The sequence below is a fragment of the Neophocaena asiaeorientalis genome, unplaced genomic scaffold (assembly GCF_003031525.2).
Source record: "Neophocaena asiaeorientalis asiaeorientalis breed wild unplaced genomic scaffold, Neophocaena_asiaeorientalis_V1.1 scaffold478, whole genome shotgun sequence".
Taxonomy (NCBI): domain Eukaryota; kingdom Metazoa; phylum Chordata; class Mammalia; order Artiodactyla; family Phocoenidae; genus Neophocaena; species Neophocaena asiaeorientalis.
Window position 1 is genome coordinate 2002417 of NW_020173200.1, and position 20313 is coordinate 2022729.

The following is a 20313-nucleotide window of genomic DNA, read 5'->3' on the forward strand; positions in this document are numbered from 1 at the left end:
AACAAGGCGCAGACTGTGGCCTCAGAGAATTCACAGTCTAGCCCGGTAAGGGGTTAGCGCAAATTGTAATAAAGACTAAATTTAAACGTGGTAAGAGACTGGCAGGGAAACTCACAGGTGTTATGGAAGGGAGGGGCTCCGGGAAGGTGTCCCAGGGAGGGGATGTCCGAGCACTGTCATGCCTTTGAGTGACAGGGACATGTTTATGCACAAGTTTCAGTTCAGGAAAATAAAAAATGAGTGACTTCTTCCTATTTTTATTTAAAATGAAAATAGATTTATTAGTATCTGTGAAAAACATAATATATTATAACTATTTAGATTACCACTTGATTGATAGGAAAAAAATCTCCCTGAGAAACTTGGCACAATGATTTTCACCTGGGCACATGTGAAATGCTGGCAGGTAGGCAGCCCACATGGGGTCTACTGGCCAGGGATTCTCATCACTGTCATAAAGGACTTGGGAGAAGAGAAGGGCAGGGAGACAAGGGAAGAATGTGAGCAAAGGTCCATGGAGAAGCAGCATGGTAGGTGGGGGAGGAATAACAAATAATTGGTTAAGCAGGGAGTAAAGTCGGGAAAGGCAGGAAAGGAAGCCAAAGGCTGACAGAGACCTGATTTCACAGCCAGGGCCTTGGTAGGCTTTATCCCAAGAACAGGAGGGAGCCATTGAGGGTTACTGAGCAAGAGAGGGTGTTTCACTTTGGTGGCTAGTGTCAAGGAAGGGGGGATTGATCTACCCCTGCTCCGCCCTTAAGCCCTAGCCACCAAGTCCCTGAGGCTTGTGGTTCCCACAAAGTATCTGCTGTCCTTAAGCTGTCGGGCACAGGGGTGGGGGGGTCCGAAGATGAGGGCTCAGAGGGAGAAGTGGTCCCTACTGGCCTCCGTCCCCAGCCCACCAACCCCAGGGTGAATGTAATTGTCCTCGATGAAACCATCATCATCATCTTCACCCACCTCGGGGCAGACCCCTTTCACTGTCCCAGACAGCGGGCGGTGCTGGTAGCTGGCACGGTATTTGCGGCAGAGGTGGCATTTGGCAGCAAGTGCGATGAGGAGAGAAAGGACCACAGCCCCCAGCACGACCCCTACCAGCACAGGCCATGCCCGGGCCCCACTGCCCAGTCCAGGGGATACGGCCGATGCTGTGGGGAGCTCTGAGGGCTCCACAGTGGCTGCAGAGAAAGGGAAAGTGTTAGGGATGGAGCCCCCGATTGGCTCCCTGGGGAAACTGAGAGGAGTGGGGCAAGTTCCTCCCCGCAACCTCAGCATCTAAGGGGTACCCAATCCCCTCCTCAGCCTCCCTCCCACTGTCACTCACTTTGGTTTGCCTCACTCATTGAGGGGCCGGAAGACACTGGTGAGCCTCAGCCTCTGCCAGAAGAGCCCTGGCTCTAAGGAGACTCCCAGATGCCAGGCAGCCCCAGGGCACAGAGTCCTGGAACATACACACACGTTTGGATATCAGGGATGGCCACAGGGCGCATGTTCCAGGCCACACTCACAGCTGTGTGAGGGCGCTGCACAAACTCCGGAGACTGGACAATTGACCATAACCAGTTGCCCGCAGGAGAAAAACAAGCCGAGCCACGGGAATTGGCTGTTTGTAAGGGAACACCCGGAAGCGGCTGGAAAAATAACTCAATGCTGGAATTTACTGAGCACAACTCGTGATTCAGTCACCAGGCAACGTGCTTATAGAACCTTGTAATGAGGGCATAAACATTATCCCCACTCTCCAGGTGAGGACTCTGAGGCCCAGAAAGGTGAATTAACTCAGCCAAAGTCCCAGGACTTGAACCCAGGTCTCTGATGCCAGGGCCCAGACCCAGGCTGCTCCCCTGCTTGGTAAGCTGAGGATGGTAGGTGGGGCAGAGGCAGTCCTGGCTTCCAGAGGTTGGGCAACAGCAACTGCTGGGAGCTAATGGGCAAAGTGGAGACCACGCACGGAGGATGGTGCTGGGCTCCACCCAGGACAGGAAGCTCCAGACACAGCCTGGCCCCTCTGCTCCTAAGTCAGAAGCCCTGCGTCCACACCCACCACCGCTACCCTCAGCCCTTCAGGCACATTCCTTGTCCTTTCACCTCTGCCCCAGCGGGTGGTGAGCTGTATTCTAGGAGTAGCCAAATGTAAATCAACTGGATCAGGAAAATATCTGGCTGAGAATCACTAGGGGCTGGGAAGGATCTAGAGGAGGAAGAGCATCTGGGCCAGAGGAGTGTCTGATTCTGGGGAGCACCTACAGGAAGAGCATCTGGGTTACAGAAGTACCTGGAGGAGGAACAGCTGGGGCTGGAGGTATCTGAATCAGAGGAGGACCTGGGAGGAGTGTCCAGGCTAGGAAAGCACCTAAGAGAGAAGCACCTAGTTTAGGGGAGTACCCGGCCATACTCTTTAATATCAATACTGTAATGATGCCCTCGCTCCTCAACTCCACATTGCCACCAAGCCCCATGAGTTCTTGCTCTCAATATCCCTAGAATGCCTATGCCCCTCCTCTGCACCCCGCCGCCACTGCCCCAGTCCAAGCCACCTTCATCTTGTACCTCAACTCTTGCAATAACCTCCTAACTGGTCTCTCCTCACCTCTCATCCATTCCTCAGAGTGATGGGCCTATGGCTCAAATCTGACCCCATTACTCCCCTGCTTAAAAATCCTGCACAAGCTCCCCAGGCCCGCAAGGCTGAATGCAGATTCCTCAGCACATCCTTCAAGTCCTCGCAATCCAGCACGCAATCCAGCACACAGCCTCCAGTTCCCTCCCCGTGCTACACACACACACCTACATGTGCGCACACACACACGCACCTACACGCAGGCACGCACACACACCTACACGCGTGCGCGCGCGCACACACACACACACACACACACACACACACACACACACACACACACACACACACCCTGCCTTGCCCTCTTGTTTCCCAGCCACCCCCTCCTGTTTTTTGAGTCCCCCATCCCTCAAGGACCTACATGTGCGCGCACACACACGCACCTACACGCGCGCACGCACACACACCTACACGCGTGCGCGCGTGCACACACACACACACACACACACACACACACACACACCCTGCCTTGCCCTCTTGTTTCCCAGCCACCCCCTCCTGTTTTTTGAGTCCCCCATCCCTCAAGGTCAAATCAGACCATACCTGACTGTGAGGTTGTCCCAGGGCCCCTCTCATCACCCCCTTCACTGCCCTGCCCAGTCAGCCACCAGTCAGAACTGGCCAGTTACTAGATGGGCAGCTCCCTGGTCAGGGACTGGGCTGAATAACGTGCGTCCTGGCGCTGGCAGAGAGCTTAGTAGTCAGCTGCTCCGTACATGTTTGTGAGATGAGTGGACATGGGGGTAGGGTGGGGCGTCATTAGAAAGGAGGAGTAAATCATTCACTCATCCATTCATCAGCAAACATTCATTGGGTGCCTACCACGAGCCTGGCAGTAGGCACTGGGTCCTCAAAAAAAAAAGAAGGATTTTGTTAAATTGAAATGAGTTGAATTCAACCTGACATTTTTAAGATTTTACTCCTACTCCTTTCCTTCCTGCCCTGTCCCGGTGAATTCTTCCCAAGGACACACACACACACACACACACACACACACACACACACACACCCTCAGGCTGTCACCCCACCCCTTCTGGTCACATTTCTTCCAACGACAAAAACACACCCCACCCTGATTTGTAGCTCCTTTCCTGCTCCCAGGAGCCCTCGGGGATCTGTGGGTTCCCCACCCCAGGCCCCCCGAGTGTCTTTCCCTCTGCTCCCCACCTGTAGGAACTGTGCACAGTCCACGGAGGAGCTTCCAGTTAGAGCCGGCAGGACCCGGCCAGGTGGGCGGGCCAGAACTGCAGCTTGACTCACCTGTGGACGCAGCAGCCAGGCGGGGCCGAAGCCGCAGATGAGGGCGGAGAGCAGAGCCTCCAATAGGGAGGACTTATGCTACACCTTCCCAAGAATTGCGGAGAACCTTCTGGAGCAGGCCTCACCCCCACCCTCAGTGCCGGGGGCGGGGGCGGTTGGGGGTTTAGTGCCGCTGGGATCCAGAGAGGGGGCAGTCTTCAGCAGGCAGACGCTCAAGCTGGCGGCCCTGATAAACAAGTGAATTTCCGGTGACAGGTACGAAGTCCAGAGTTGAAGAGGGACCGCCTGTGTAGGCGGCCGGCCGGAACCAGACGGGAGGTGGGTAGGCATTCTCCAGGCAAAGCCAGAGGGACCAAGAAGACGCAAAACTGCCTGCAAGAGTATGTAAGCGAGTCTGTGTGTGTGTGTAGGTCAATGCGGAGTGTGAGTTCAGAGGCCTTTTGAGGAGTGTGTATGTGCCCTTGGGGGGTTATTGTGTGTATGTGTGTTTACCTGGACAGGGTACAAGCCTCTATCTGGATCTCAAGGATCCTGTGACCCCACAAAGCTAGGCTCTGAACCTCTACCTTTTGCCCTACTCCTCTTCCCCAGGCCGAGTGCCTCCTTGTCCTTTCAGACCCTCATGCAGTCACGCTCCCAGAGCCCTCCGTCTAGCCCAGTAAGCCCCGCCTCCACCCTGGCAAGCCCCGCCTCCACTTGGCAAGCCCCGCCTCCTCCATCCTCAGAGCACAGTCTGTCACAGCATTGCTTTCACGATCTCGTAATTGTTTCTTCCTGTGCTGCGTCCCCACCTGGACTAGCAGGGGAGCTCTCCCAGGGTGGAGCCAAGTTTGACAGTCTCTGGGTTCCCAGCACCTGCCACAGGGCAGGCTCTCAGTAAATATCTAAGGGGGGAAGGGTTCCATGAGCTAAGCCATGCTGGCACAGGAGTTCACAGGAACCCGCAGGGCACAGCGGAGCAAGGGCTGCTGCCAAGGCTTGCAAGTGGGGCACGGTAGAACTGTGGCTGGAAAGTGGAGGCCAGTTCATGCAGGACCTCGAAGATCTTGGCTCCAAGTCTGAGCTCCTGCCTCCAATGGCCCCTTCCTAACTCTCCCACCTGCACCTCACACTCTCTGCTGCAGTCACAACCAAACTGTCCCCTATTCCTAGAACCCGCCATGCTCTCATCTCCCAGGTTTTGCATGCGCTCTTCCTGGGACCCCTGCTTTCCTCCAACCTTAACCTTCATCCTCTCCCCACCACATGTCCACCTCCCACCTGGCTGACTGTTCCTCCCATCACATGGGCCCCAGCTTAGGTCCTCTTTATCTAGATGCACCCTAGCCTGGATCCCTCCTCCCCGCTCTGTGCCCCCTGAAGACCCTGGCCCTTCTCCCCCATAGCCCTGACCACACAGCATTGTGATTTTCTCTTTACTTGTCAGAGTGCCCTATGAGCCTGTAAACTCTGGAGGTAGGGTCTGTGTCTGTCTTGTTCCCCTTCAAATCCCTAATATCTAAAATGACAACAATAAATATTCTTGAAATAAATGAGACGAAAGTGGAGATTATCCTGGATGGGGCAGTGAAGAGCCAAGGAAGTTTTAGGGTTTTGGTTTGATTTTGAAGCAAGGAAGTCACAGGATTCAAAAGATATTCATTGAACACCTACCATGTCCTGGGCACTGTGCCAGGTGGTTTTGTTGTTGTTGTTTTAATTGAGGTATTCACATGGCATAATCTAGTTCACATAACAAAAAATTCACCATATCAGTCAATTTCAGTACACAATTTAGTAGCATTTAGTACATTCAGAATGCTGTGCAACCACCACTCTATGTAGTTCTAAAACATTTTCTTCACACCAAAAGGATTCTCCCCACTCATTCAGCAATCACTCCTCATTTCCCCCTCCCCAGCCTCCAGCAATGTCTAATCTGCTCTCTGTCTCTATGGGTTTGCCTATTCTGGATATGTCCCACAAATGTAATCAGATTTGGGCCAGCTTTTTAATGAATTATTTCATTTAATCCTCCTGACTGTACTATGAGATAGATGTTAATTATTTCCTTAACAGATGAATAAAATGAGGCCATGAGATGGTAATTTGCGTTAAGTCCCACAGAAGAAAACAAGTAAAGGTCTACCCATCCATTAGTCAGCCATTTATTCAATGAATACTTACTAAATGCCCACCACAGAGCCACAGCCAGCCCATATGGCAAGCATTGCAAAATAGCAAAAGGCCACCTGCTAGATGCCCCACAGCATGGAGAGCAGGCTGGATACTGGCACCCACCGGCCCATCAGCCAGGAGCTCTGGTGCAGTGAACAACCTGCACAACCTTCCGTGGCAGCCCTGGCAACCACGTGGTAGACTCTGTGCTAGCTGCTGGGGAGAGTTCCAGCCGCCATACAGCTTTCATTCTGGTGGTGAAGATTGACAATACACAAGTAAAGAAATAAATACGATCATTTCAGATAATGATTAGTGCTATGAAGAAAGTGAAATAGCTTCGAGTGATGGAGTTGTGGAAGGGGCTGCTATTGTTTTTCTTTTTTAATAGCTGTGACTTCTATGGGTGACAGTCTTTTTAAAAAAATATTTATTTACTTATTATTCATTTTGTCTGTGCTGGGTCTTAGTTGCAGCACCCGGGATCTTCACTGTGGCATTCAGGATCTTTAGTTGCGGTATGCGGACTTCTTAGTTGCGGCATGTGGGCTCTTAGTTGCAGCATGCATGAGGGATCTAGTTCCCCGACCAGGGCTCGAACCCGGGACCCCTGCATTGGGAGCACAGAGTCTTATCCACTGGAGCATCAGGGAAGTCCCAGGGCTGCTATTTTATATTAGGTGGTCGGAAAAGGGGGGGACTCGCTGAAGGGGGGATGTTTGAGCTGAGATCTGAATAAGAGTGAGTGAGCAACCATGCCAATATCTGGGAGAAGAACATTCCAGAAAGAGGGAACAGCCAGAACAAAGATGGAGAAGCAAGAGCGTGGCTTGTTCAAGCAACAGAAAGGAGGCCGGCTGGATGGGGTTCAGTAAATGGGGAGAGATGGTGGTGCTGCACTGGGTCCTTGCCTCCGTGAGATGATGAGAAGCCACTGATGATCGGGGGACCAAAGGATGCCTTCTTCGGCTTCTGTGTGAAGAATGGACTAGAAGAGGCCAAAGCAGAAGCGGGGCGGCCAGTCAGGGAGCCATTGCTATCATCCCGGAGAAGGGCAATGTGGCATCAGGGTGGTCAGGCAGAAACGGGGAGAAGTGCTCAGATTCTGGATGTACTTGAAGGTGAAGTCAACACGATTTGCCGACTGGATATGGGGCTTGAGAAAAAGAAAGGGAGTAAGAATAACTCCAAAGTTTTGACCTGAGCAACTAGGAGGATGGTGTTGTGGGAGACTGCAGAGGTGACAGCTTTGGAAGGGCAGTCTGTACCTCAGTTTTGGACATGTTACTTGTGAGATGCCCGTGATTCATCCAAGAACATACTAAGTAGGTAATAGCATAAACCAGCCTGAAGGCAGCAGAAGGTAAGAGCTAGAAATATAAATTGAGGAACCAGTAAAAAGTGGATGGTTTTTATTTTTGCGGTACGCAGGTCTCTCACTGTTGTGGCCTCTCTCGTTGCGGAGCACAGGCTCCGGACACGCAGGCCCAGCGGCCATGGCTCACGGGCCCAGCCGCTCTGCAGCATGTGGGATCTTCCTGGACCGGGGCACGAACCCATGTCCCCTGCATCGGCAGGTGGACTCTCAACCACTGCGCCACCAGGGAAGCCCAAAAGTGGATGGTTTTTTAAAGCTGGTCATCTAGGTGAGGCCCCAAAGAGAAGTGCAGAAAGAGAAGAGGGCTGAGGGCTGAGCCCTGGAGCACTCGGGGAGCAGAGGTCAGGGACTGGAGGAGAAGCAGGAAAAGAGACTGGGGAACGGCCCGCATGGTGAGAGTCAGACAGGCGAGGGAGGTGCCCTGGAGGTCAGAGAAGAAAGCGCTTCAAGGGCAAGGGCTTCACCAGCTACACCAAATGCTGAGGCTAGGTCAACTAAGACAACACGAACTGAAAACTGACAATGAATTTGTCCATGTAGCCGTCACTGGTGACCTTGACAAGGACGATGTCACTGATTTGTCAGGGACAAAGGCCCAACCGGAGCGATGCATGGGTATGGGAGCAGAGGAAGTAGAAACAATGCAGTCAAGGAATTTTGCTATAAAAGAAGCAGAGAAATGGGGCAGACATGGGAAGCGAGTGTGGGATCAAGGAAGGATTTTTTCAAGGCTAGGAGCTTTTAGACCACGTGTGTATGCGGGTCAGAATAATCCAGGAGAGGGAGGAAACTGATGATGCAGAAGGAAGAGAGAAGGGACAGTGGGGGTGGGAATTCCTTAATGTCATCGAGGGGTGCGGGGTTGAGCGCACAGGTGGAGGGCTAGCCTTGGGCAGGAGCAGGGAGGTTCCCTCTGAGGAAGGAGGAGGGTCAGGTGAGTGATAGGAGCCTTAAGGAGTTTTCTTCGCATGGCTTCTGTTTTTGCAGAGAAATAGGAAGCAGTGTCATCAGCTGAGAGTGAAGAGCGGGGAGCGGATGCTGGGGTTTGAGGAGAGAAGAGAAGGTGTAAGTTCACCATCCTGGGGCTTTGGAGAGAGGATGGAGTGTGGTAGGCTTGCCAGGCAGCATCAGGACCCCCTTGAGGTGAGCGGCATGAATTTAAAGTGATATCAGGAAGGGTGGCTGAATGTTTTGTTTTCCAGCCCCTCCAGGTGTGCAGGTGGGGAGAAGATGGAGCCTGGAATTTAATCAGGATTGGGGCCTTGCCAGGCAAGTCTGATAAAGCCAGAGAGGGGCAAGGAGCTGTAGGCAAGGCAGTGGTTGACGTGATGGCCCAGACAATCAGGCCAGGTAAAGAGGGAAGTGAGGATGGGGTCGGGGAGGGGTGAGGAACCCTGAAAAAGTGGTAGGACTGATAGATTTTAGGAGCGATTACCGACGTACTAGAGAAAGTTGAAAACATAGAAGGTGGTGGGCAGATGACAGCATATAGAAATGGAGGTTACCCAGGGGATACAGACAAGCCCTAGGACGTGAACCATGGAGTGGTCCTGAGGTAGGGTTTACAGACCAGTGGTGGTTTTACTATTATCAGAAACATATCAACTCAACCTGCTGAATCAGAGGTCCAATGATTATGTGCTAACAGCTCTATGAGTACATGGCAGAGGCAGAATTTGAACCCAGGTCTTCTGCCTCTAGGTCCAGCACATTTCCAGATGCATCCCCACTGCTCCTATGAGTAACACTGTCAAGGTGTTCCATTCCTCACAGTCATTTGAAGTGACAGATAGCAATCACTGCTTTTCAAAGATTTGCTTATATTTCCCAAAGGAGGCTCGGGGTGCTGCTACTAGAAGAACCAGGAATGAATGCTGAGCAAGCAAAAGAATGAGGTGTCCCGGTCCCCAGCCTGCACCTACTTCCTCCTCCACCTCACCCAACCCCTCCCTGTGGCAGACCCAGGGCTCTTAGCCTTGGGGTAGTTGCATCCCCTTTAAGAAGCTGATGAGAGCCCCGACTGCCCTCAGCCCACACACCAGCCAGCTCCGTTATGGTGACCTGCAGCCCCACCGTCATGATTAGTGATAATGAACCAGGTTATGACCTGGATTTCTTTTGTATGCCTAATCATTATGCTGAGGATTTGGAAAAGGTGTTTATTCCTCATGGACTAATTATGGACAGGACTGAACAGCTTGCTCAAGATGTGATGGAGGAGATGGGAGGCCGTCACATCGTGGCCCTTTGTGTGCTCAACGGGGGGCTATAAATTCTTTGCTGACCTGCTGATTACATCGAAGCACTGAACAGAAATAGCGATAGATCCATTCCTATGATGGTAGATTTTATCAGACTGAAGAGCTACTGTAATGACCAGTCAACAGGTGACATAAAAGTAATTGGTGGGGCTTCCCAGGTGGCGCAGTGGTTGAGAGTCTGCCTGCCGATGCAGGGGACGCGGGTTCGTGCCCCGGTCCGGGAAGATCCCACATGCCGCGGAGCGGCTGGGCCCAGTGAGCCATGGCCGCTGAAGCCCAAGCACCTAGAGCCCGTGCCCCGCAACAAGAGAAGGCCCCGCAATGAGAAGCCCACGCACCATAACAAAGAGTAGCTCCCGCTCACCGCAACTAGAGAAAGCCCGCGTGCAGCAGCGAAGACCCAACGCGGCCAAATAAATAAATAAATACTTTTTTAAAAAAGGTAATTGGTGGAGATGATCTCTCAACTTTGACTGGAAAGAATATCTTGATTATTGAAGGTATCATTGACACTGACAAAACAGTGCAAACCTTGCTTCCCTTGGTCGAACAGCATAATCCAAAGATGGTCAAGGTTGCAAGTTTGTTGGTGAAAAGGACGCCTCAAAGTGTTGGATATAGACCAGACTTTGTTGCATTTGAAATTCCAGGCAAGTCTGTTGTAGGATATGCCCTTGACTATAATGAATACTTCAGGGATTTGAATCATGTTCGTGTCATCAGTGAAACTAGACAAGCGAAATACAAAGCGTGAGAGTTCAAGTTGAGTTTAGAAACATCTGGAGTCCCATTGAAATCACCAGTAAAATTATCAAATGTTCTAGTTCTGTGGCCAGCTGCTTAGTAGAGCTTATTGTATGTATCTTCTAAGAATTTTATCTGTTTTGTATTTTAGAAACGTCACTTGCTGCAGTCCTGAACTCTATTTGCACGATGAGCCTATAGACTATCAGTTGCCTTTCGGTAGATTGCTGTTTGATTCGAGAATGAAAAATCCCTTAAACCACATCACTATTGAGTGAAAATATTGAAACTGTATCTGTAAGAAACATTTAAAGCAAAGAATATATTAGTTTTTAAATTGGTATTTTAATTTTTATATATTCAGGAAAGAACAGAAGTGATTGAATATTGTTCATTATACCACTGTGTGCTTGGAAAAGTAAGAAGCAGTCAGTTTCATATCAGTGACAGCATTCAGAGGTATCATTATGTTGGATAAACCATACGTCCTGGAATTATTTTAGTAGGTTTCAGTAGTATTAACTGTATTTTCCCACGGGTTCAGATTATTTCCGGTGAATCTTTGTCAACAGTTCCTTTTTTTTATATATAAATTTATTTTATTTATTATTTTTGGCTGTGTTGGGTCTTCGTTGCTGCACACGGGCTTTCTCTAGTTGCGGTGAGCGGGGGCTACTCTTCGTTGCAGTGCGCGGGCTTCTCATTGCGGCGGCTTCTCTCGTTGCGGAGCATGGGCTCTAGGCGCGTGGGCTTCAGTAGTTGTGGCTCGTGGGCTCTAGAGCGCAGGCTCAGTAGTTGTGGCGCATGGGCTTCGTTGCTCCGCGGCATGTGGGATCTTCCCGGACCAGGGCTCGAACCCGTGTCCCCTGCATTGGCAGGCGGATTCTTAACCACTGCGCCACCAGGGAAGCCCAACAATTCCTTTTAAATACAGATCGATAAGTTCCAAAAACCTGCCACTTTTTTGAGTCTTCAATGTAAAATCCTTAAAATAAAGGCTGTCTCTTTAAAAGAAAAAAAAAGCAGCTGATGAGAAAAACAAAATGCATTTGCACACCCAGTCACATATGCTCACAGGCCTGGCGGGGTGTAAGGGCTCAATAAAAACTTGTCGAATGAATGAATGGTTGGAATTCCAGGGGTCTCACTTGCCCTCTTGGGGTTAAGAACTGGTGTTAACACACCAGTTCCTGCACACTGTGTGTGCAGGAACCTCTATTCTATTGTAAACAGGTACCCCTTTGATTAGGTAGAGCACCTCTCCTTTGCAAGCCTCTGAAGGGTGGCTGCCCATTTCCTGCTCCCAGTCGCATCCAGCCTCCCAGTGGTGGAGGTGGCACCATCCTGCCCTCTTCCTCCTTCATTCAACCCCCATCTTCCCTGGAGGCTGGCTGTTCCTTGCTCCTGTTCTGCCAACGCTGACCTCCTGGACGTGCCCCAGCATTCAGAGCATCCCTGATGTAGTCCCAGCGGGGACTGGGCTTGAGACTTGGTGAAAACAAGCTCTCTGACCTGGTCATCCTTGAAGTAAGGTCAAAGGATATATTCCCAGTGGTGCTTCCCAGACCTACACCTGAGACTAGGGAAACGCTTGGACATCACAGCTTCTACGGTTTCCTAACTTGCTCAAGGCAGACCAGCCTGTCTGGGGCCATGGTATTCCGCAAAGCCCTGAGGGAGAGCTTGCTAAACCTCCTCTATCCCAGTCAAAGCACCCTGAAACTCCAGTATAATTACCTCAGATGGTTGCCACATCCAACATCCAGGTTCACGGGACAACTTCCTCCCAAGTCACCAGCTCCAACTTGCCGCAACGGATTTATAATTGGACATCACAGGTGCCCAGTGTGATGAGGTAGCCATCTGTGGCACCCTATGATCAGTTACCTCTTGGGTAACCGGATCTGGGAGGAACAGAACTCAGCAGACCTGGCAGAGGATGACCACACCCTCTCCCGAGGGATGTAACGCCCAGGCCAGTGGCCAGAGGTGGCAGAACAGCGAGACAGAGTGGCCCCATCAGGCTGCCCCTCGCAGCCCTGCCTCCCTGGGTTCCCTGCAATAGGAATAGTCATCTCTTCCACATTCTCACTTTCTCCTGGGGTCTGGAAAGGAGGAAAGTAGGTCCCACCTGAGACCCCAGGAGTGTTGGAGCATTCCCGAGTGGAAATCCTCTGGTGGCCAGCACCACTCATGCCTGGGAAAAGGCATTTCTTCCCACGGGAACAGGAAGCCCACCCCTGCGTGCTATTGCACACACACCCACTCCGATGCCCCAATCAGAACAAGCGTCCCTTCCTCAGGGTGTGGGCAAGGATGGAGCACCAACATGCCTTCAGGGAAAAAGGGTTAAGAAAAGGGTGGGACATCCCTATGACATTGGTGAATGAATCATGAGAGCTAATGGGCTTGCGTCATCACTACTCCTTATCCTCAAATAACATTTGAAGTGAGATTGAGCAGCCAGGAAGCCATCCCCGCTCTTCAACCAGGCTACAGATCCTGCAGGAAGGAAGGTGTGTCTATGGCTGGTGCAGTTTACTCCCAGAAAATGTGCTTTGTATTCTAAGTAGGCTTGCTGTTTTTTGAGGCCAAGGACAATGAGTCATTTGTGTCGGGTGCTAGTGGTTCTAGGATTTCAGAGTGATCTGGGGGTGAAGCAAGGACCCGGTGTACCTTAAGGGCAAGACGCCCTGAAAATGCATGCTTGCCCTTCTCTGCCGGCCCACCCTTGCCTTTTAAAGGGCCCCCACTCAATCATGACACGACACAGAGATGAGCAAATTATTTTTCTGGAATAAAACCTCTAATGCTTTCTGAGTACATAAGGGCTGGCTTTTTAAAATCTTTTGTAAGACTCTGGAGGTGATACATGCAGATGGTAGCCACCCCCTGTGAACGCTGGAGAAGAATTTTACCCTGCTTGCTATCTAGGCAGGGCCATTTAGCAGGCCCAGTGCGGAGTTAAGCTCTCTGGTTGTGGATCCAATTGTCTGAGGTCAAAGCTGAGCTCCACCACTTAACACCCTTAGGAAGCATCAGTTTCCTCATCTGTAAAATGGGGATAATTACAATGAAACCTGCCTCAAGAGGTGGGGAGCCCATTAGGAGGTTTCAGTACCTTTTCCTCACACCTGTAAATGTTCAGTAACTGTTAGTCATTCTAATGAGGGTTTGCTGGCATTCTATGTAAGACCTCTGCTTGCAGTACTGGGTAATTTCATTCTAACCAAGGTCGATAAAAATCTGTTGTGCTTTAAGAAGGTCCTGAGCTTTGAACTATCTGAACCCTCTTTGGGGTGTTGATACCAGCTTCTGGCCTCACAGGGTTCCTCGGGGCCAAATGGCCTTTGTCAAGCAGTCTGTATAAAAAGGACTTCATCCAAGCCTTGTTGGATTAACTGGGGCTTCCTTTAAATAAGGGCTTGTTTTCAGAAGCTTTCTTTTTCCAACAAGGGAAAAGAACACAATGGATTCCAAGTAATCTACAGTCCTCATCACAGCTTGTCACAAACACCTGGCACATCTTTTCAGCCCAGAGTGCAAACACACACACTCCCTCACTTGCTAACTTCAGGAATACAGCCCCAGCCTGATGTTTCAAAAGCATTTGCTGACAAACTTCCTCTCACTTATAGAGTTATTTCCTGGAAGAACAGCAAAAACTGTTTTTGAATTGCCAATATGGCTTTAGTTGTTGCTGAAGTTAAGTGAAAGTACAATTGTTACCACCTATTTACCTTAAAAAAAAAAACCTGAAAACAATTACTTTTTCTTTTTTCTTTTTTTTTTTTTGCTGATCAACATTTTTCAAGCAAAGACAGGACTTAGGAATTGGGTTAATGTGTTGCTTATTTCAAAAAAAGAAAATTTCTTAATGTTTTTTGGGCAACACTTTAACTTGGTGCTTCAAAAAGCAATTGTGATGAACAGTAGAGAGAGTTAAAGCACTTATGGAATAGATAGACACCGGCATTTGGGGTTGCACATAACAAAGAAATAAATATTTTTCAAAATATTCTAGGAGCCAAGACACAGGGGCATGCTTTAGGAATGTAATAGGGTGGGGGGCATATTGGAACTACCCATTTCCTTTAAAATCACTGAGGAAAACGAAGCAGCATTCAGCTTCACATACTGACTTTACACAGTTTATATGTAATAGCTTGACTTAAATCCAAGAAGCAAAGATGGAACTCTCACTCTGTTTATTTTGAAAAATAATTGCATGGACACCCTCTCCTTGGGCTTCCCTGAGACACAACAATATTGAAATCAGAGCAATTAATAACTCTACAACGGCCTCTAAGTGTTCAAGGGAAAGAAAGAGTTAATTGATCCAGACGTCATTGTCTTATTTTAAGAAACGGTCACGGCCACCCCAAGCTTCAGCGACCACCACCCTGACCAGTCGGCAGCCACCAACATCGAGGCAAGACCCTCCACCAGCAACAAGATTACAACTCGCTGAAGGCTCAGAAAATTGTTAGCATTTTTTAGCAATAAAGTATTTTTTAATTAAGGTATATACATTGTGTTTTCTAGACATAATGCCATTGCACACTTAATAGACTACAGTATAGTTTAAACCTAACTTTTATATGCACTGGGAAACCAAAAAATTCATGTGACTCGCTTTACTGCATTATTCACTTTATTGTGGTCTGGAACTGAACCCACAGTATCTCTGAGGGATGCCTGTAATATGTTTATAAAAGAGGCCTGAGAGAGCTCCCTTGCCCTTCGGCCCTATGAGGACCTGAGACCTGGAATAGGGTCCTCACCAGACCATGCTGGCACCCTGATCTTGGACTTCTACCCTCCAAAACTGTGAGAAATAAGTGTTTGTTGTTTATAAATCACCCAGGCTTTTGTTATGGCAGCCCAAAGGGACCGCGACAGACTGCGTCTCCAAAAGCAGCAGCCCCAAAGCTACGGATTAGCTATGAAAAATACACAACCATTTTCAGTATCAGTTGATACCACCGAGGAAACACAGACCTCTTTAGCTCCACAGCCCCACAGTGGAGCACGAGCCTGCCCCCATGAGTCTTGGACAGTTCCAAAATCACATGTCCTTTTTCAGTTGTTATGGGCAAATGATAACTAATTTCATTACCTTTCCTTTTCAGGTCCAACAGCAGGCTTCTTACTAGCAACATTCTAACTGAAGGTGACTAAAATCTGGCATTTGGAAAGTAAAATGGCTTGAAGACTACTAAAGATCTCTGCTTCAGAGTTACACTAGGAGGCCTGGCTGCCCTGAACCCCTGGCGACCTGGCAAAACTCCTGTATGTGCCAAGAGCTGGAATTCCCACTATTTGCAGGAAGGCGGCTTTCATAGCAGTGAATTATCAGCCTTGTGTGGAGTTAGTCATGCTGCTATGCTTACTTTTTTAAAAAATAAATTACCTTTAGCTCTATCATTATCAGCTTTGTTTTGGATTGGAGGTTTGACCTCCCAATGTGTAGAACTGCATATCTGCATTAACGTTACTCTTGGTCTGTAACTTTCCAGTGACGGAGACTTTAAGAAATGCACTATGGTTTAAGTATTCCTACTGCCGTAGCCAGATGTATACACAACCCACGCAAAATTAGTTGGTGTGGTGAGAATTCATTTGTGACATGCTGTTTGTAAACAGATGCTACTTAAGTTACTTGCAACATAATCTCAACACATGTAAAAATATACTTTTACACTTACAGGACATTGTTTTATAATATAAACCCTGCAAGATGTGCATTGTGCTTATCTACAGATCGTTACTACTGAGTTTTGTTTCCCAGTTGAAAGTGGGGAGGCCAGATGGACCTGTAGTCTTCGTCATGCTATAGTGTCACAGAGCAAACACCTGTGCCGGTACCTGTCATTTTCCAGATCAGATGCTGCGCAAGTGCTCTATGTATACACACAAAATGACGTTAGGCCCACCAGGTTTTCCCAGAACCAAGCAGGAAGTTCTGACTACAACCCTGTCAGACGAAGTGCCGCAGCATTCCCCAGCTGCTTCCTCTCGCCAGAGTCAAAGGTCTTGGCGCCAAGATGAGCAGAAGACTAAGAAGGCATCCACCACCCCCACTCCCACCCGAGTCTTGTCCACAGAAAGCTCTTCCCAGGCTCACACCTAGGAACGGGGTGTCCGGGGGGCCTACAGCGTGGGCCCGGGGGTCTTCCCTGATCCATTTTTCAAACTACACCCGGAGTCAACGTCTCCCCTGAGACTTTTCAGGGATTTTCAGATGAGCCGCAGGGCTAAAGCAGCTCAGCTAGGCTGCAGGGGCCCACCTTGCCCCAGACAGTGAATTAGAGCCTGGTGAGTCCAAAAGAGAGTCCAGCTTTCACCCGGGGAACAGGCTCTGGGAAGATGTCCCAGCCCCAAAGGGAGGGTTTGGACTCCCAAACCAGTCCCCTAACCTGGCACCAGGTCTCACCCCACCGCAACCACTCCATTCAAGGGCAGAGGAGTCACAGATTTCACCAGCAAGCCTGGCCGTCGGAGGGCTCTAACACGTCTCCCTCTGCTCCCTGCCAGGACAGACCCCCACTGCCACCCCACCTCGGCAGGCATTCTGTGCCTGCGGGTCAGGCTCTGCTCTGGGAACTGCCAGTGGAGAGGTGGCACCAGGGCCGGGAGAGATGAGGGGCACAGCAGATCCATGGGGCTTCGGAGCCTTTGTCAAGGGGCTGGGACTGCTCCCAGGCTGTTATCAGCCCTCAAGAGTACCGGCGCTCCCTGGGTGGGGCTTCTGCTGCCCCAGTGCCCAAGGGTAATGACATCAGGCAGACAGTGTGCTGAAGCCTCTGTTACTGGCTTAAGCCAAGGGACTCACTCCCTGTGCATTCTCTGGGTCTGCTTAGCATGAGTCCTTGAGGAGCAACGAAGTCAGAAGTTCAGGTCTCAGTCTCACCGTGACCTCAGAGAGCCTTCAAGCCCTGCAGGCCTCAGTTTTCCCGTCTGTGAAATGAGAGAGTTACACAAGATTGAATCAAAGGGTTTTTGCCCTGAGTGTGTTCTTTTGTTCCTTTGTGTACGTTCCAGATCCTTGCGCTCCATACATGAACGGCTCTCGAGGACACCCATGTAACCACGTCCTGGGACGCATACTTGAGGAATCGTGTGTTTGTGCTGGGGGAGGGACACCCCAGAGCAATATCCTCCCCCATCCCCTCTCAATAGGAGGAAGCCAGTGGCTTCCTCCCTTTCCTGCCTCCTGCCTCCTGCGTGCTGGCAAGGCTGAGGACCACGCGGAGAAGAGGGGAGGGGAAACAGTCCCACAGTCCCCAGGTCTGTCCTTATCACAACCCTCCCCCACCTCAAGTGACCCCAGTCCAGGACCTTCCAGACCACACCCATCCCCAGCCTTGCAGGGGCCAGACTAGGGGGGCCCAGAGGCCCAGAAGCAGGATAAGTCCTCCCCAGCCCTCTCCCCGGCCCGCCTCCCACCCAAGCTAACTCATTTCCTCTTCCTCCCCAATACCAACACACACTGACAGCACAGGCTGAGCAGCCGGACCCAGAGTGACTGACCGTGGGCCCCGCTTGTCCCGGCTGGCCTGGTCAGCCTCTGGATTATGGTCTGGCTGGGGCCCCCTTTGCTGCTCCCCATCATCTTCCTGGCTTCTCATGTTGGTAAGTCTGCCCTGAACCTCCCCCCACCCAACCCCCAAAGCCCTGACTCCCCCCGAGAAAACCCTATCATCACTGCCATCGCTTTCCTCTGCACGCTGATCCGCTAGAAAGTGGGATCACGGCCTGGGAAACCCAGGCAGGCATTAGGGATTGGGGGAGGGGAGCAGCCACTGCCTGTGTTGGCTGTGCACATCAGTGGGGAGCAGCAGGGCCTCTGGGCCCGTGAAGCTTTCAGTGGGTACTCATATGGTCAGTGTGTGGGACTCACGCAATTATTCATTTATCAAGCATTTATCAAGCACCAACAATATTCCAGGAGTCGTGCTAAGTGACAGGCCATTAGTCGCTAGATCTGTACAACAGATTAAATGGTGCGGACCTCCTATGGCTGTTACTGGGTTTAAAGGAGGTAATTGACACAGAGCACTTGGTAAGAGCTTCTGAATAAGCGGTAGCCGATTCCTTCAGTGTGGTACCCAAAGAGGATTAGAACGCAAAGGCCACCTAGAGTGGTTCATGGTCTAGTGGGGGACACGGGACACCAGGTGAGCGCTGAACAGATAGACACGGAGGAGTCAGCTTACTCTGCTTCAGGGTAGGAGATGAAAAGGGATTTGGAAATACTGCACTAAGAGGGGTGGTCTTCATTCCAGGCAGCCCGAACAATAGATGCAAGTCTCAGAGGCGGGGAAGTGCATAGGAGAGAGGGTTCCTGGAGGGGATGCAGCAGGAGGGGCAGTGTGAGCAGCAGAGGGCTCAAGAGGGCACACTGCATCCTGAGGGCAATAGGGAGCCATGGAAGGTTGTAGACCAGAGAGTCACAAGGTCTTAGAGGGATCACTTTGGAGGATGAGTTGAGGAAGGAGGAGTGTGGCTGTCAGGACGGTCCAGGGGAGTAAGGATGAAGGTTAACAAGGGCGGGCTTGGGAATGGGGATGAAGCCAAGAGGCTTTGAGGAAATAGAATTTTGTGACTGATTGGGGCAACCAGAGTAGTGCTCTGAGGTGTAGACTTTTAGAGTCAGACAACCAGGGTCTGCCAGTTACTCATCGTATGACCTTGTGCAAGTTATTTCTCTGAGCCTTAACTTGCCAGTTATAAAATTGGGGTGATAACACCCACCTCCCAGGAGAGTTGGGATGATAAAATGAGAGAACATAAGTAAAGTACCTGGCATATCACTGACCTCCAATAAACATTAATTACTATGACAGCAGGAGTATGAGATGACTCCAAAGCTTGTATCTCAGGCGGGTTTTGCCGTCTGCTGAGGCAGGGGGCCCAAAGAGGAGCAGGTTTGGGAAGAGCTGATGGAAAGCAGGCCCGAGCTGAGAGGCCATCCAGGGGTTATTGACTCAGAAGTGATAGTGAAAGCCCAGGGAGGGGATGAGCTTGCTAGAGGAAGCGTCGAGAATAATTATCATGACCCTCCTCTGTGGATGGAAAGACATCAACTTCTGGAGGGTGTGAGGACCCAAAGGAAAACAGGTGCTCGGCACAAGATAGACAGTCAGCTTCGTTTACTCGTGAAGTACATTTACTCATGACTTCATTACTCATATTGATAAGTGAAGTAGCACTTAAACCAACTAACCACTTGGCAGTGAACAGGCAGGGACAGAGTAGGAGGGGCTCGGGAAGGTTTGGGCCCCGGGGCTGAGGAGGCTGGCAGGGCTCAGCCAGGCCTGGACTCCAGCTCTGCTTGGTCCCTCCTGGTTCCTGCCTCACACTGTGTGCCCCAGCCTTTCATTCCACACCTTTACTCAGGCTGTGCCCTCTGCCTAGCATGCCCTTCCTACCACTGACCTCACCCTGTCCTCATTCTGAACCCTCACCGTACCCTGCTCAGCTTTAAGACCCTCAAGCTGTATCTCCCGGGAGGCACCTGTTCATCCTCTGCCTCCCCCATGCTGAGTTAGGCATCCCTTCTCTGTGCTCCCCACACAGTGCCCTGCATTTGACAGGTAGGTCCATGTCTGTCTCCTCATGGGGCCCACAGCCCTTTGGAAGGCAAAGACCAAGGCCCACCTGGTGTCTGTGTGTTTCAGCCCCAACTCTGCCCTAGGGTCTGCCCTCCCTGCTTCTGGCCTTTTGCTGGGCCCTGAGCTCTCTTCCTTTCTGCCCCATAACCACCTGGCTGCAGAACCCAGCCTCTCCCACCTTCAATCCCAGCACAACAAACATGTCCAGATTTCTGGAGTGATGGGGAGGGGGTCCCTCCAAGACACTTCTGATCTCTCGGCGGGGTTGGGGGGGGA

At 50.7% G+C, this 20313-nt stretch overlaps 3 protein-coding genes and 1 long non-coding RNA gene across 6 annotated transcripts in view; 3 read left to right on the plus strand and 1 right to left on the minus strand.

The window, feature by feature from the left end:
* Positions 1–254: 254 nt before the first annotated feature.
* CUNH1orf210 (chromosome unknown C1orf210 homolog) lies at positions 255–4131 on the minus strand. 3 transcript variants are annotated; one of them, XM_024744782.1, is made up of 4 exons: positions 3881–4131; positions 2276–2353; positions 1325–1441; positions 255–1178 (listed from the first exon to the last, which is right to left on the minus strand). In XM_024744782.1, the coding sequence occupies exons 3-4, from the start codon at positions 1341–1343 to the stop codon at positions 859–861; spliced, it is 339 nt and encodes a 112-aa protein (XP_024600550.1). In that variant the 5' UTR covers positions 1344–1441; positions 2276–2353; positions 3881–4131; the 3' UTR covers positions 255–858. The 3 variants fall into 3 exon arrangements, with proteins under 3 accessions (XP_024600550.1, XP_024600549.1, XP_024600548.1); XM_024744781.1 differs by lacking the exon at positions 3881–4131 and adding an exon at positions 3788–3869; XM_024744780.1 differs by lacking the exon at positions 3881–4131 and adding an exon at positions 3164–3344.
* A 10-nt stretch (positions 4132–4141) lies between these two features.
* On the plus strand, positions 4142–15850 carry LOC112399557 (uncharacterized). Its single transcript, XR_003003250.1, has 2 exons — positions 4142–4260; positions 15553–15850. It is a non-coding gene; the product is annotated as an uncharacterized LOC112399557 (long non-coding RNA).
* On the plus strand, positions 8321–10529 carry LOC112399556 (hypoxanthine-guanine phosphoribosyltransferase-like). The gene is given in 2 exon segments (XM_024744783.1): positions 8321–9813; positions 10119–10529. Coding segments are annotated over 2 exon segments (657 nt in total). The 5' UTR covers positions 8321–9468; the 3' UTR covers positions 10431–10529.
* A 2068-nt stretch (positions 15851–17918) lies between the features above and the next one.
* The window catches only part of TIE1 (tyrosine kinase with immunoglobulin like and EGF like domains 1), an 18728-nt gene continuing 16333 nt past the window's right edge, over positions 17919–20313 (plus strand). The window contains exon 1 of the mRNA XM_024744766.1: positions 17919–18055. Coding sequence (XP_024600534.1) covers positions 17998–18055 — 58 coding nt within the window. The 5' untranslated portion in view covers positions 17919–17997. The remainder of the gene's footprint in view (positions 18056–20313) is intronic.